The 14,931-nt window shown below is 45.0% G+C and overlaps 1 protein-coding gene across 1 annotated transcript; it reads left to right on the top strand.

Annotated features, from left to right (window-relative positions):
* Positions 1-5,189: 5,189 nt before the first annotated feature.
* Positions 5,190-14,249, top strand: LOC115321619 (putative nuclease HARBI1). Its single transcript, XM_040217564.2, has 4 exons — positions 5,190-5,830; positions 6,375-6,794; positions 9,284-9,523; positions 13,975-14,249. Exons 1-3 carry the CDS (start codon positions 5,445-5,447, stop codon positions 9,519-9,521), a joined length of 1,044 nt encoding a protein of 347 aa, XP_040073498.1. The 5' UTR covers positions 5,190-5,444; the 3' UTR covers positions 9,522-9,523; positions 13,975-14,249.
* Positions 14,250-14,931: the final 682 nt, after the last annotated feature.

Below are 14,931 nucleotides of genomic sequence, written 5' to 3' on the forward strand. Positions count from 1 at the left end.
GGAGCTTCCCATGGACGAGTCCATTCAGTTTTTAGGCCCACAGCTTACTTTTACAGAAAAGTCGTGGGCCGGTTGTATAAACCAAGTTAAAAAAGAGCCTATTATCTTTTTATAGCGCTCATTCTAAGCTGATAATGAGAGGAATTGCTCTCGCCTGTCTTCAGGCTACTTTGACAAAACACTGCCCCCCCCCCCCCCCCCCCCCCATCAAGCTTTGACTTACTATACTTCGTTTCAGCTGAGGTCAGCTGAAACGAACCGAGCGCGGCCTATGTTATGAGCCGATGGGCCAATCATACAGCGCAAAAAGCGCAGCGTCATGGCGTGCTCTCTGCGCTTTGTAGAACTAGCCGGCAGAGGAGCACGCACAGAGTAACGGTGAATGGTTGAAAAAACCCCGAGACTGCGGGTAAACGACACAACACTAAAAAGTCTCTAACACAGCTGAAATTTTTATTTTCCAAACCTGGTTATATAGGCACTTCGATACAAAAGAAAAAAAGGGGGAGAGGGTGAGAACCTCAAAGAATGCCACTTTCCACCAACGTAACCTCTTGACTAAACAACAAGGACAACAGACTCTGCGTCACGCACTTCACTTACCTTTGACCCCTCGCTACCGCCAAACACACTGGTAACCCCAAGCCCAGTAACACATATACAAAAAAGAAAAAAAGAAAAAGAAAAAGGAAAGAACGACCCATCGTCCCTTCTACCCGAAAACCGACAGACATAAACCTTGAAGGTCAGAACTTTTCACAGCCTAAGGAAACGCCGCAGTTCATTGTCCAACCCAAACGACGGCTTATTAACTGCATTCCCGTGACCTAATATCGTTAATGACTCTTTTATCAACCGCTTATGATCATCTTTTTCCCGCAACTCTACTGAAGTTAGATGCCACAACGGTACACAGTTTCTACATTCGATAACATGTTTTGACACTTCGGAGTACGGGTCTTGGCACTTTGACACTTCGGAGTACGGGTCGGGACAAAACATGTTATCGAATGTAGAAACTGTGTACCGTTGTGGCATCTAACTTCAGTAGAGTTGCGGGAAAAAGATGATCATAAGCGGTTGATAAAAGAGTCATTAACGATATTAGGTCACGGGAATGCAGTTAATAAGCCGTCGTTTGGGTTGGACAATGAACTGCGGCGTTTCCTTAGGCTGTGAAAAGTTCTGACCTTCAAGGTTTATGTCTGTCGGTTTTCGGGTAGAAGGGACGATGGGTCGTTCTTTCCTTTTTCTTTTTCTTTTTTTCTTTTTTGTATATGTGTTACTGGGCTTGGGGTTACCAGTGTGTTTGGCGGTAGCGAGGGGTCAAAGATAAGTGAAGTGCGTGACGTAGAGTCTGTTGTCCTTGTTGTTTAGTCAAGAGGTTACGTTGGTGGAAAGTGGCATTCTTTGAGGTTCTCACCCTCTCCCCCTTTTTTCTTTTGTATCGAAGTGCCTATATAACCAGGTTTGGAAAATAAAAATTTCAGCTGTGTTAGAGACTTTTTAGTGTTGTGTCGTTTACCCGCAGTCTCGGGGTTTTTTCAACCATGTGCAATGTACACCAGCTCGTTTGCGCCCTTACTTTTTGTTCAATAACGGTGAATACCGGCTGGTCCTATCAACTGCAGAAAGCACGCCATGACGTTGTGCCTCTTTTGCTGTTTGATTGGCCCTTCGGCTCATAACATCTGCCGCGCTCGTACCTAAGCTGAAACGAAGTATAGCTTTGACCTTCAGGTAGAGGGCTTAGACGAGGCAGACTACACCGCCTGCGTGATTGCCAGCGTGTGTGAAAAGCTCCTACAAAATATCAAAAGTAAAGGCAACACAGGGGACGGTAAGCGAGAACAAGATAAAAAGTGAAGAGTTCGAGAGTTAGCTTATTAACACAAGGTGTCGCATAACCTTAAAAAATTGCAATTAATTACGATGTCAATGTTGTTTTTTCTGCTCCATGCAAGCTGACGAAAATTTGTACCCTGATGACTAGACAGAAACGTGTTCAATTCTCGAAGAAGCAAGTCACTCAGTACACAGCGTCTGCCCCTGTTGTTTACGAGATTCCGCTAACGGTGCGGGCGTGGGTATATTTGACAAACGGTGTTTTAACGAAAGGGCGCGTGAACATCGTCTAGCGGTTCATAACAAAGCGGGGAAGGGGGGGGGGGGCACCTTGCAGTTCACTGCATGTGGTGCGGGTGTGATCGTATGTTAGAATTAACCAAATTTATTAAAACAACAAATAACAAGACTGAGAGGTAACTAGTTAAAGCGTATTTTATAAAGTTCTCAGGTGACAACTACGTCTACACGCCATCGATTTTACTATACGACAAGGAAGTTTTTTGCCTAGACGGTTTTGTGTAGTTTCGTTGAACTGATATGAATGTTTAAATCATTGCCATCTGTTCTTTGTGTTTATGGGTTGCTTTGATCAGATGTGGTTGGCATGATGGGAAAGAGTGTTTACGCATGTGTGCTGGGTTGTTTGCCTTGACTAAATCAGTTGAAAGTTAGCGGCAGACCGTATTGCATGTGTCTCTTCTTGTTCCGTGTTTTTTTGCCCGCTTTAGCCATCTAGATCACAATGAACACTCTAGCCCAATCCAAAGCTCTAATTCAGCGTAGTATTTTAATCGTCCTCCGGATAACGTGTCCAGGAGAGCGTGTATGTTTAAGGACTAAACAGTCGTTGTTTACGTGTAAATACATGTTTAGGCTGGCCTTTCGGCTACCGCCTTTTTTCTTTCCTTCTTAAAGTCTTTCTGTTTTGTTCGTGTTTACATTTCAAGAAACAGCCGAAATTTTTAAATGTATTTCAAGTCGACGTCACACTGCTTATGCATCACATAAAAAACAGTCTGCATACAGAATCGACCGCGAGTCACTGCTAGCTCCTTGCTTCGAATGCCGCAAGGCAATGTGTTCGAGGAGAAAACTTAAGCTTGCGGCATTCGAACCACGGATATTGTGGTGACTCGTGTTTGCAGACTGTCTTTTGTATAATGGTATGAGCAGTGTGACCCCGGCTTAAGAGGACGAGTCTGCAAGCAAAGCAGATTGCTGTGTGTATGTTTATACAGCCGGAAGTTAATCTGCCTCAGTCGGCGTCTGGTGTCTCAGCTGTAGATGAACAATTTAGCCAGTGCGGTGCAACCGCTAGCCTGGGGTCTTTAACGCACACCACGCAGTAGTGATGCACGGCCGCACGCCGGTACAGGGCCGTACCCAGAAAAAAATTTCAGGGGGGGGGGGGGGGGGGGGTTTCGGGAACAACGGCGGCCATTTTGTCTTATTTTCGCCTATGAATCATGTGCATCGGTGGCATATAATGGAGAGGTATAGCAAACCGAAGAACCGGTCCCGGTTTGGTACCCGGTAGCCGACCGGTGCCACTGCGCGTGCGCAGAGGTGGAGATTAAAATCGGCTGGCTGCAAGTGCACCGACCAGGGCCGTACCCAGAAAAAAATTTCGGGGGGGGGGGGGGGGGGGTCAGAACCCCCTAACCCCCTCCCCCCCCCCCCCCCCCCCTCGACATAGTCCGCACCCCAAGCGCCGAGGGCCGGGAATCTACCGTCCGAGCGGTCACACTCTCTCCGAGCAAAACAGAGTTGTGTGACACATTTGCTTTTTACATCTTTCTGCATGATCATGATCGCAACATCACGTGCACCCTATTTTCAACCATGGAAAGTCACTACACTTCACACTTACGCGCTTATTGAAACCATATACCAACATATACATATGATTACAACAGTTTCTCGCTACTACTGCAAGGTTTTTTTGCGGCTTCTGGTTGGCCAAGAGAAAATGTCAAGCCCACTTGCTGCTACTGGTGCACGCACTGGCTCTGCCCGCGCCTCCCATTGACCAAACTCTCCCTACACACGGCTCTGAGTTGAGACTGCAGTGGGAGCTACGTGCCCACCGAACCAATCAGCCGCCTTCCTTTCATCACCTGACCCAGTCCTCGGTGTGTGGGTATGAGCGGGAGCGTGATCACGTGGTGAAAAAGGGGTGTATGACTGGTCCATTGAGGACGTAGCTTTCACCGCAGTCTCAGCTTAGGGATGAATGGAATATAGTCAGCGCGCAAGATGGACACCAAGCCCCGGCCTCCCAAGAAGTTGGTGTTTACAAGACGGCCGCTGTCTTCATTGGCCTCCTCGCTCGAAACCCTATGCCGAAGAACCAGCGTGCACCAGCACGCGACACGGAGCTTCATCAACGGCTGCCCGTACGCAGAGGAGCTGGCATCTCCTCCGTTCAAGACGGGTGCTTTCGGTTGATCGCAGTGCTGTGAAATTAATTGTTTCTCTTTCGGTTTTTCTCCTAAGGGAACGTTTTTATCATAAATGCCTGTGAACTCAACAGCAGCCGTTAAGCTGACATTTTCCTCTGACTGCAACTATCTCAAATTTGACTAACTTTCCTCGGATATGAAGTTTTTTTGTTTTTTTTTTCATTATCAATTTTCATTGACTATTTGTGTGTATTGGAAGATAAGCGTCGTGTTCTGGATATTTTTATTATTGTAGTCTCCTATAGCTAACGTAAAAAAAATATTAAGAACGGGAGAGCAGTAGTTTTTCGTTCTGCTTTAATGGGGTACGGAAGCGGAATTTTAGCGCCTATTTCTTTGTGTAGACATGATCTCCTTCATGACAGCAGCTCACAAAAAGCAGTCTTTTGTCTGTAAATGCAAGAAAAGCAATATTAAAACAAATGAAACAATTTGCTAATACCACCTGGTAGTTGAGGTCAGAGCCTTGTTGGAATGTCTCACGTAACGGGCCCATCAGGGCCCGTTTGCTCGAAGAGCTAACCGCGGTTAGCGTTGGCCAAAGTCCCTAGTAGGTACCGAAAGTACCTAGTTGTACCTACGTTGTACCTACTACGAAACTTTAATGGCTGGACATAAAACAAATCCGTCCTTTATTATTGGGCTGGAGCCTGCGCCACCTTGTGCTGAAAAAAATAAATCGTTATTTTTTTATGATACAACGTTTGCTTTATGGGAACCGTTTTCGGCTAAATCTAGTTGTAACTTGCAAGAAACGTTTGCTCAATTGAAAAGAAAAAGGATAGTTTCTTTTTTGCATCGAAATTCTTTCTTTCGAAGTGTGGAAGCGTAGACAAGACACAGTCAAAGTGCTTTGCAGTTTTCTGTTGTCGTGTTTTGCAAAAAGCAAGTGCGTCGACCGTCGCTTCCAAGTCTGGCAACGCCGTGTGTGCCGTGTCGCGTGCACGGCGTTTGTTTATACAACCAGTTTCGCCTCGTTGCACGCAACGCGCGTTTCTCGTTTTCGGTTATCATCTGAGTTTTCCTGTCTGTATTCTGCCCTTCGACCGACCGACCCACCGACAAACCCTCCGACCGGCCACGGACTGACTGATAAGATTTGCGGACCGATTTCCGACTTTGCTACCGGGCAGAATGTCCAACGCAAGGAATCGCCGACACAGAAGAGACCGCACGGACGCGCAGTACGCAGCGGCAATGATGAGGCGACAGCGTGTGCTGCGGGACCGCCTGAACCCCTTTGAGGATTTCGACGAGGATGGGCTGCAGCAACGGTTCCGATTTGGAAGAGCGGGCATAATGTTTCTCGCCGACACACTGCGTCCGGACTTGGAGCGCCGTACACGTCGTAGCCGCGCCCTCTCTGCGGAGCAGCAAGTGATCATCGCCTTGCAGTTCTACGCAACTGGGAACTTTCTGATCACTGCAGGCGACTACATCCGCGTGCATGTGTCAAGTGCTTCACGGGCTGTGAGGCAAGTCACCGTAGCGCTGGCTCGTCGAGCACAAGACTTCATACGGTAAGGGTCCTTTTTTTTTCCTTTTAATTGTAGTTTGCCAGCCGTATTGAAGTAAAGTAAATACACTAAAAATATATCTGAATTGCTGGTGATAGGGATGTTTTGTAGGTTGCCTTTTTATGGCAGTAATATTCTACCTACTAGTAACTAGCCCTCCCTCCTCCCCCCCCCCCCCCCCCCCCTTTTCAATAGAAAAAAAAATGATTACGGCCGTAAGCGTCCTACTTGCCCGATTGGAAAGGGCCCGGGCACGCCATTTTTCTGAGAAACCTCAGAAAGCGACCCGTTTGCACTTTTGGTAAGGACTTGCACCGAATCACAGTCACTTTATAGGTCTTGGTAACTGAACAAAAATAAAAAGGGATCCTATGAAAACATGCAAACTTCACTATTGAACAGGTGCTACTGAGGCACTTTACTGCTACCACAAACTTGAAGGGCACAGCCAAAGTCCTTAGCATTCCTCATTAAAAAGGTATTCATAAGCATTGTAGCTGTAAGTTTACTATATGTGGTTTAATTGCTGAGGGGATCAACGACGCAGATGGCCTGACGCTGCGGAGGGGGCAGCCTTGCAGCACAAGTTCTACGACATGGCCGGCTTTCCTTTGGTCGTGGGTGCTGTTGACGGTACCCATGTCCGGATCCAGGCACCCCATGTGCACGAGGAGGCGTACGTCAACCGCCATGGATACCATTCCATCAACGTACAGGTGGTCGTTGACGCCTCTTCTCGGATTCGCAACGTGGTTGCAAGGTGGCCTGGAAGCACCCACGACTCTCGGATCTTCACGGAGAGCACCTTGGCAGTCAAGCTGGCCAGTGGAGAGTACGACGGCCTGCTGCTTGGTGACAGCGGCTACTCCTGTCAACCTTGGCTGATGACGCCATTCCTGTCGCCGTCATCAGCAGCCGAGGTCGCATACAATACGGCACACACGACGACAAGAAGCATTGTTGAACGGTAAATCTAGGCCATATATTGTGAAGGGCACAGAGATATTCATGCAAGACATTTCGAGACGACTAGCTGTCTTGACGTAATATGTGCAACACGTGCATGCTCCTTACGTCTGTTGCTATTCTTTATGGCATAAAAATATGCATACAAATTTTTATATTAATCTAACGAAGCATAAGGTACCGTGGTTTTATGTAAGCAAGATGAAAGTAGTATCCTGAGATTACGAATCAATACAACTTATAATAGCTGCCTATGGTTCTGCGGTTTCAGTTTTTATTTTTCTGGAATCGGCATACTTTTTTCGGTTGTTATTGTGAGTATGAAATTTTCAGTTTTTATCGATGAATATTTTTAGTCGAAAGCTTACTGCCTTTTTCCGGTCGATATCTATTGACCAGTTACGTTTTTTTTCAAGCAGGTTTGTCGAGAATGCAGTAGATTAGGTTCATATCTGAGTTATTCGTCAAGCGGCAACACTTGCGGACAAGGCAAACGTAACCTTGGTTATACATGTGCTGTGACGACAAATTCTTAATCGCAAAATTTGCAAACGTAATTCTTGGCACGCTTCTTTGTTCTTCACATGTGGAGGACTATTAAAGCTGCTTTCCTCTAACCAGATAGCACCTTGAGAGAGGCTGTTTAAACAGCTTTGGTTTTTTTCTTATGCTCCCTACAATAGGAACAGAATGACATTCCATTCCTCCCAGAACAAAAGTAAGACCAAATGGCTTGACAAACAATGAAAACGCTCCAAATCCGCCCTCTAGACGACCACAGCAAACTTGATGGACAAAGGAACGCAAATTGCATCGATGACAAACCCAAATACTTCCTAAAGTGTGCTTCCAACAGAATAGTTTGAAAGCACGGAGATAAGATAGTTGACTACTCGGTCACATGCTTCTATACTCTGTTTACTCGGTCACATGCACCTGTAATGGTCTAAAGTACTGACCATTTAGGTTTAAAATCAAACTTTCGAAACTTACCTCACCACACTTTATTGGGTTTTATCGCTTGAGACTGAAAATGCAGAAACTCAGTTATGTCTTAGGTCCCCAGGACTGGCAATAATGGGGAAAAGCACTAAACTCACCTCAGGTGCCAGTGCTACGCAAGACCCGGACAGAAGTTGATATTTTGTTAATTGGACAAAAAGAAGCATTAATGACAATGGAATTTTTTTCCTAGACACAGCAGTGGAAGTAACACTGTGCCTTGGCACTTTCATATGTCTACTTTTTGAAATGTCAGTTTCGGGCTGTTTAATGAAAACTAACTAAACGTGCTAGATATGTATGTACTCATATTGAGTGCACAAGTACAGCTAAGCTCGTGCGTGCTAAGATGCGTGTGATCCAAAAATAGCGGCACATCGGTGTAAGTCGCAAACAATTGTGTGTTGCTGACCGTCTTGACCGATTGGCCAAGAGTACATGCCTAGCATGACCTATTCTGCTCTCATCGATGGATTTAAGAGTAGTGCCAAGGCATCATTTTGGACAATGTTGAAGTTGAGCATGCAATAACAAGTTTCCACAAATAGTCTCTAGACACCATCTTACACGTCATTCACGACTGATGATGAGTCGCTGCAATCTCAAATGTTCAGGCAAATCTTGCTTGGGATTCCGTTGTGAAAGCGCCATAAGACCCTCTACCAAAACTTTGGCTGCATGCGTCCAGGAGCTTCCACTTGAGTCAGAAATGGCGGTGCGTGAACCACTAACTAATAGGAACACTAGCGGCACAATCAAAGGGTAGGAGTACTTGGATAAGGCGTTATATCAAGTGCTTTACGTTTTACATCTCCCAGACTTACAAGACGGATTCTTATTGATCAATGACAAAAGTAGATGGGTTGCGCTACCACGAACATCTATTCCTGGAGAGTGGAAGGGAAAAGGCTCAACAAGACAAGAGTCTGGCTCTCTTTCTCTTTTCACTCTGTCTCACAAGTAACATGTAGAATGAAATTTTGATGGTACTGTATTTGTTGCAGTATAAAGCTTGGTTACAAGTTAATTCTTACAGCGTTGGCAGCAATCAGGTAGCAAAAAATTCTAACATATTGGCCTGTGCATATGCAGGTGTTTGGTTGGAAGCATATCCACGAAACCCTTTGAGGATAGCGCTTGAATAAAGCTGCACTTTGCTTGTTGCTTTCTATAAAATACATTGCACAGGCTAACCTCAGGTGACCCCGGATGTGAACGCAGTGTAAAAATAATTCGGAAGGAAAATAAAATGGTATGCATAATGCCCAGCTTTCGATATCCTGGAGCAATGGGCTGGAGCTTGGGCTGGAAAAATTAGGAGGTGTGATATCGGGCACAGCAGCCAATTTGCGATTCGAATTCAGCTGTAAATTTGTCCTTGTTGCGTGTCATCCTCTTGAGTATTTGCGTTCCACGCTGTTGTCCGATTTTGCTATTGGGTTTCTGGGAAGGAATAACATGTGGTTTTGATCCATGCGCTCTGTACAGGACAATCGGCCAACTCAAGCGGAGGTTCCATTGCCTTCACGCTGAGCTCCGAATGGCTCCAGAACGGTGCTGCGACATCATTGTCGCGTGCTGTGCCCTCCACAACCTGGCCAAGAGGTACCCCTGCAGGACACCCGTGGCCGCCATCCCCGCTGAGGTTCCCGTTGAGCCCGTAGCAGCCAACCGTGCTGAGAGCAACGAGGCCCGAGACTTTATTGTCAACCATTTCTTCGGCTAAGTGTAAGTGTCTGGATAGGTATCTTCTGGCTGTCCATTTCTAATGCAAGATGCTTTGTTATGATCGTGGCTATTGCTTTCACCTTTTGTTTATCAGGCTTTGCAGATAATTATAAGAAAATTATGTCAGACAGTTGTCTAACTAGATCAAATAATTGCTTGAAATAATATTTATTGTTTTGCTACTTAAACATCAATTGTATTTTTGGAAACTGCAACAGTTAGGGGCTCAACCGTGCTGCACAGTTAGCAAGAAGCCAACAGCTTTGAGATATTGATTAATTTTATTTTAAGCTTTTTTTGTATGATCTAACTGGATGTAAGATTATCATAAGTTCTACCCAAAATAACCCATAAAGGAGTGTGACACATGTGACAATGCTGAAAGTGTGTTATCAACATGACAATGACATTCCAGCAATGCATATATCACTCTTGCACAGATCAATTCGGGTAGTGCTTGCAGATACCCCACATAGAGTTTCGAAATTTGGATGATAGAAATGTAAAGAATGATTGATGGACATCCCCTTATACCTGTTGCTTCCATAGCAGTATGTGTAAATTGCAGCATGAGCGACGAAATAAGTAATGAAAAAAAATTTTCTTACTTCCCGCATTATTGTTACAAAGCTCGAAATGTGTCATTTGAGGCACTTATAATTAGCTCGTTGGAAAGAGTGTGCTCGAAAAAAATCCCTGCCGAAGCTATTGGTCAAACGGGAGTGCAGTGCAATGTCCAACACTCCTGCAATCGCACGCTGCAGCTCAACTGCTTGTTACTGCTTTGGTCTCCTCCCCATCAACTCCTGCACTCTCGCAGAGCTACAAGCATAGGCACACACGGGCTCTCTTAAACTAATAGATTTTGAATTTGATTTCCGGAGTTCATAACAATGCACTTTTCAAACTTCTAACTAATGACACGAGGGATGCTTCTTCAAATTTGTGCACTTCTTCGCACTCTCTGGAGCTCTCTTTTTATACTGTCATTATTTTTTGTAATACATTTCCCACACCGACGGATGCTTTATGGGAAGTGCTGAAGTCAGCCCTATAACAGACTATGTGTGCACAGTTTATAATGAGGCAACTGAAGAAGACAGTTATTTTCCCATTCAATATCTACAAACCGATACTATTTAATGGGTACAGGAGCATGAATAGGAGAGTATAGTGAAACAATGTTCATTTGATACCAATTTCAAAGCTATCAGTACAAATTATATATACTACCCCATAGAATGTTCATTTTTCACTGCATACTCATGGTTACTAGCTCATAGGATTTACATAGTGTACGCTTCTGAGTGTTGAGTCATAACACCTTTCACAGGTTTTTCCAACCCGCAAAGCTTTTCTCTTATTTTTCACAAACCTCCTAGGGTTAGTTCATATTTTCTTCATCCTGGCTGGCATGATAACATCATTTGCAAAACATTTATTTTTAGTAGGGCATTGTCCAGAGAGGAGCTTTATTGTACATACTACACTCTCATTAATTCAAACTCCAGAAAGTCACATATTTTAGTTGGATATATATGATACTAGAGAACATTATGATTTGTTACATGGATAGCGATATATACAAAGCAGATTTTGGCCAGTTTCCTCTACATAGCACAATAGCTTGCTTATAGTTAATGCATAACTATAAGCAAGTACAGGCATAACACATTTGTGAAAGAACTGTGACTAAGTTTATTCATCCGGCAAAAAAGTCGTCAATTGTGGACTGTTTAGTCAGCACATGAGATCTCAAAACAAAATTTCCAATGCCAGCCAACGCAAGCAGCTCTTTACGGAACTTTTCCTTTGCAGACAGAAACTTCCGGAGCTGAGCGATGTGCTCAAAGGCCTCTGCGGCTGTGACAGTTCGTAGTGGGTCATCCATTTCTTCATCGTCATCTTCACTGTCACTGCTGCACTGTGCTGGCATTACTTTCCGTACTATGTCCTCTAATGAGTCATCATGACAAACACACACATCGTCGTCAAGACTAATATAGTTCGCCTGCACGGCGTTCACATTACGTGTTTCAAGGCCAGAAATCATGATGCCAGTGAGCTGTGCCTCGTCCTCGTTGTCGTCTTGGTCATCATTGCTAGTCTTGAAGCACATAATTTGAACGCCGTTTTCCGTTCATGTGTGCCGTTTTCGCTAATTCATAGTTTTTTGTTCTCGCGGCCCCGTTGACTGCGCTTCTTTCCGAGCACTGGTGCACTGCGGAGAAGCAACACTCGCAAAAGCAAGCTCCGCAGGTATTGCTTCTCTGCGGTGCAGCGGTGCTCGGAAAGAAGCGCACTCAACAGGGCCGCGAGAGCAAAAAACTATGAATTAAGCGAAAACGCCATTCGAATTAAGTGGCTTATAAATACATAAAAAAGCTTAGCGGGACAACCAAAATTTTTAAACCTGTTTGAAATAACTGGAAGTACGAAATATCCGAGTTCGAATTATCGCGAGCCTACGTACAAGCAGCAAGTAGATTTCAGCTCCAAAAAACTGTTGTGTTGGATAACAGTGTATTTTTTTCTCGGTTGTATATCTATTCCGTGCGGACAAGTGATCACTTTGTGTTTTTATGTATGTGTGTTATTTCCCACCCCTCCTACAATAATGCCCTCGAGGCGATGAAGGTACTCTTTAAATAAAATAAATAAATAAATAAATAAATAAATAAATACTTAAAGAACAAGGTAAGTGGTGACGATTCAAAGTAATAAGAGTTGAAGACCCGGGGCCCCAAAAGGTGACACACGCAACAAAATGATGTAGTGTTGTGTTTGATCCCTTTTTCTGTTCCTGAGTTTCGGGATATTCTTAGTATGAACTTTTTCGTACATAAGCAGCACGCAGTCCATAGGTCGCAGGAGCATATCCAGGCAGAAAAAGCCTTTATCTTAAAAGCAGAAGGAATATTTGCAGATGCAAGTCAGAAAGTGTCTGTGGTCCACTCATCGATGACTCGAACATTTTCTTAAAACACAGAAACTCGACCTTGGTCTTCTGCGGGGAGGCTAATCGTCTTGGCGACCTCCTCTCTTGAGCTGTGACGGGGAGCCGCGTTATGAAAGGGAAACATGTGAAGGGATATAGGAAAGAAGGAATTATACATCTGCCTTTGAGCTTAACCCATATTTTTATTTTAGGTATCCATGTAAATTATGTGCCACCTTTGGGGCGTCGAAAGCCTGGGTGCCATACTGCCAGTATGATATTCTGTTGCTTACTTAACCACAGCGTAAAATATTGCGATCAGAACAACCACGCTGGTCTAGTGTAGGGATAGTCAACGACATGGAAAAGATTGTGTGCAAGCTTCCCTTGTAGATAGCATGCATAAAATAAATGAAGTGTCAAACATACCATGTTTGCACGATTCTAACGTGGCCCCGATACTTACATGCAGGCAATTTTAGCTCCCAGATATCGAAAAATTTAATTGCTGCCGATTCTACCGCGCAGGTAAAGTAATGCACTTTGAACACCCATAAGTGCAGCTCTTAGGCGCTCGTTTCCGGCTTGAGCGGCGTCGCCGTCGCCGTCGTCGTAACCGCCGGTGCATGATGGGTAAATTTCTCTGCTAAATCTAGCGGAAAAATTTCTCCGCTAAATCTAGTGAAAAAATTTCCCCGCTAAATCTAGCGGAAAAATTTCCCCGCTAAATCTAGCGGAAAAAATTCCCCGCTAAATCTAGCGGAAAAATTTGTCCGCTAAACCTAGCGGAAAAATTTCTCTGCGGGGTCATGTGACCTGGGGGTCACGTGACCCCCCCCCCCCCCGCCGAGGTCACGTGACCCCCCTCCCCCTCAGTACCCTTCCCTACTCCTCCTCAAGAGCTGCGCTCTAATTCGGCGTTACAGAGTTGTAAACGGCCTTCACTTTTTTTTTTTCATACAACACTTCGCGAGCTCATTGGGTCGCTGGGATTGCGAGGCTACGCAGTGTCGCTCCGTGGTTATCGTTTCCCGTCAGTGTGATGACATAAAGGCGAAAGAACGCGCGATACGGATACCAAAATATCTAATGTAAACAAACGGTCACAAAGGCGATTGGGCTAGCTGCCTTGCGTTTTTCTTTTGAGTTTTGGTTTCAATTGTAAGTGCATCTAATTTTAGGCACCCATTTTGGCAAAAAAAATGTGAGCGTTATAATCGTGCAACCAAGTATGTAGGTCAGAAAAAACGCAAAATATGTATACAACACAGCGACAAACAATGCAAGTAGCTCATTACATGAGTTAATCTTGTCCTAATTGTCTTTTTATCAGTTCAATTTGCAGCTGTGCTCGGGTGGTTTCAAGTCTAATGAGTTCTCTTTGCTCCCTGAGCACTTCCTCCCCTATAGCATAGAAACTCCGTGCAGCATCTGCTGCAGCGAGGGTTGCGTTTGCAGCCTGTATGGCCCCATTTGTGTACTTTCTCTCAAGGAGTATATTCTCATGCTCCAGATCCTGCTGTCGCTCGGCCCTTCTCTGGTACTGCTGTGCAGCCTCACGGGTCCAGCGCTGGTTGTGCTGCACAACAGGAGAGGCCAGTGTTCTCTGTGCTGCGTCGTCTTCAACTGTACTGCTGCCAGATGACGAGGGTGGCGGCGTCGTCACCCTTCCCGTGCAGCTGCTGTAGTGACACGCATGACCAGGAAATTGTTTGAGGTTAAAGGGATACTACAACAAAATTTCGGGTTTCATTTTTTGGTCTATATGTGTTCGAAGGAGCAGTATCACATCGAACACAACAATATCTTGTTAAAAAAGTCACGAAAAGGAATTTTAAAACGAATTAAGCGATTGGCAAAGAGCACCAGGTGGATGTCGCTAACGCCTCGTTTGTAATGCCAGTCTAAGAACCTTGACAGCTAGTGACGGTAACTGTCTCGCCTCCGGCTACCACAATAGAAGAGGGGAAGGAGGAACTCTCCTCTTCCAAAGAATCCTTTTTGTATGTCCCAGAAGTTGCTATTGTCCCCCTACAAGATTATAAAAGATTAACCCTTCACTCAAAATTCGTACAAAAGCAGCCGCTTTGGTGGCTGGAACGACTAGGCCATCCTCTCGACGTCAGCCTCGTCGCAGCTTTGCTCGTCCCGAGACGAACTACGTCACGATTGCGTTGGGTGTCACATGCTCTCCGCTGGCTGTTCTCCGAGCGCTTGTCAGGGTGGGCCGTTTGTAACGAAAACTATAGCCACCAGGTTCAAAATACAAACGTGCGATTGTCATTTAGGGATACAGTGGATCATATTCAACCTATTTTTGAACACGACGGGTATATTTTTAATTTCGTTGAGGTATCCCTTTAACGCATAAGCCTTTACAACGATTATCAGCAAACTTAAAAACCCAGGTCACTGACTGGCTGTGGATGGCAGCCCGAGGTACAATATTGTCCTGCATAAAGTTAATGCT

The sequence above is a fragment of the Ixodes scapularis genome, unplaced genomic scaffold (genome assembly GCF_016920785.2).
Source record: "Ixodes scapularis isolate PalLabHiFi unplaced genomic scaffold, ASM1692078v2 PGA_scaffold5__190_contigs__length_132052651, whole genome shotgun sequence".
In the NCBI taxonomy this organism is placed as follows: Eukaryota; Metazoa; Arthropoda; class Arachnida; order Ixodida; family Ixodidae; genus Ixodes; species Ixodes scapularis.

What these genes read in the sequence shown, in the direction of transcription:
- LOC115321619 (XM_040217564.2), top strand. Translation starts at nt 5,445, where the DNA reads ATGTCCAACGCAAGGAATCGCCGACACAGAAGAGACCGCACGGACGCG. An exon ending in CGAGCACAAGACTTCATACG is followed by an intron (nt 5,831 to 6,374) that starts GTAAGGGTCCTT and finishes TCAACGACGCAG; the next exon opens with ATGGCCTGACGCTGCGGAGG. An exon ending in ACAAGAAGCATTGTTGAACG is followed by an intron (nt 6,795 to 9,283) that starts GTAAATCTAGGC and finishes CGCTCTGTACAG; the next exon opens with GACAATCGGCCAACTCAAGC.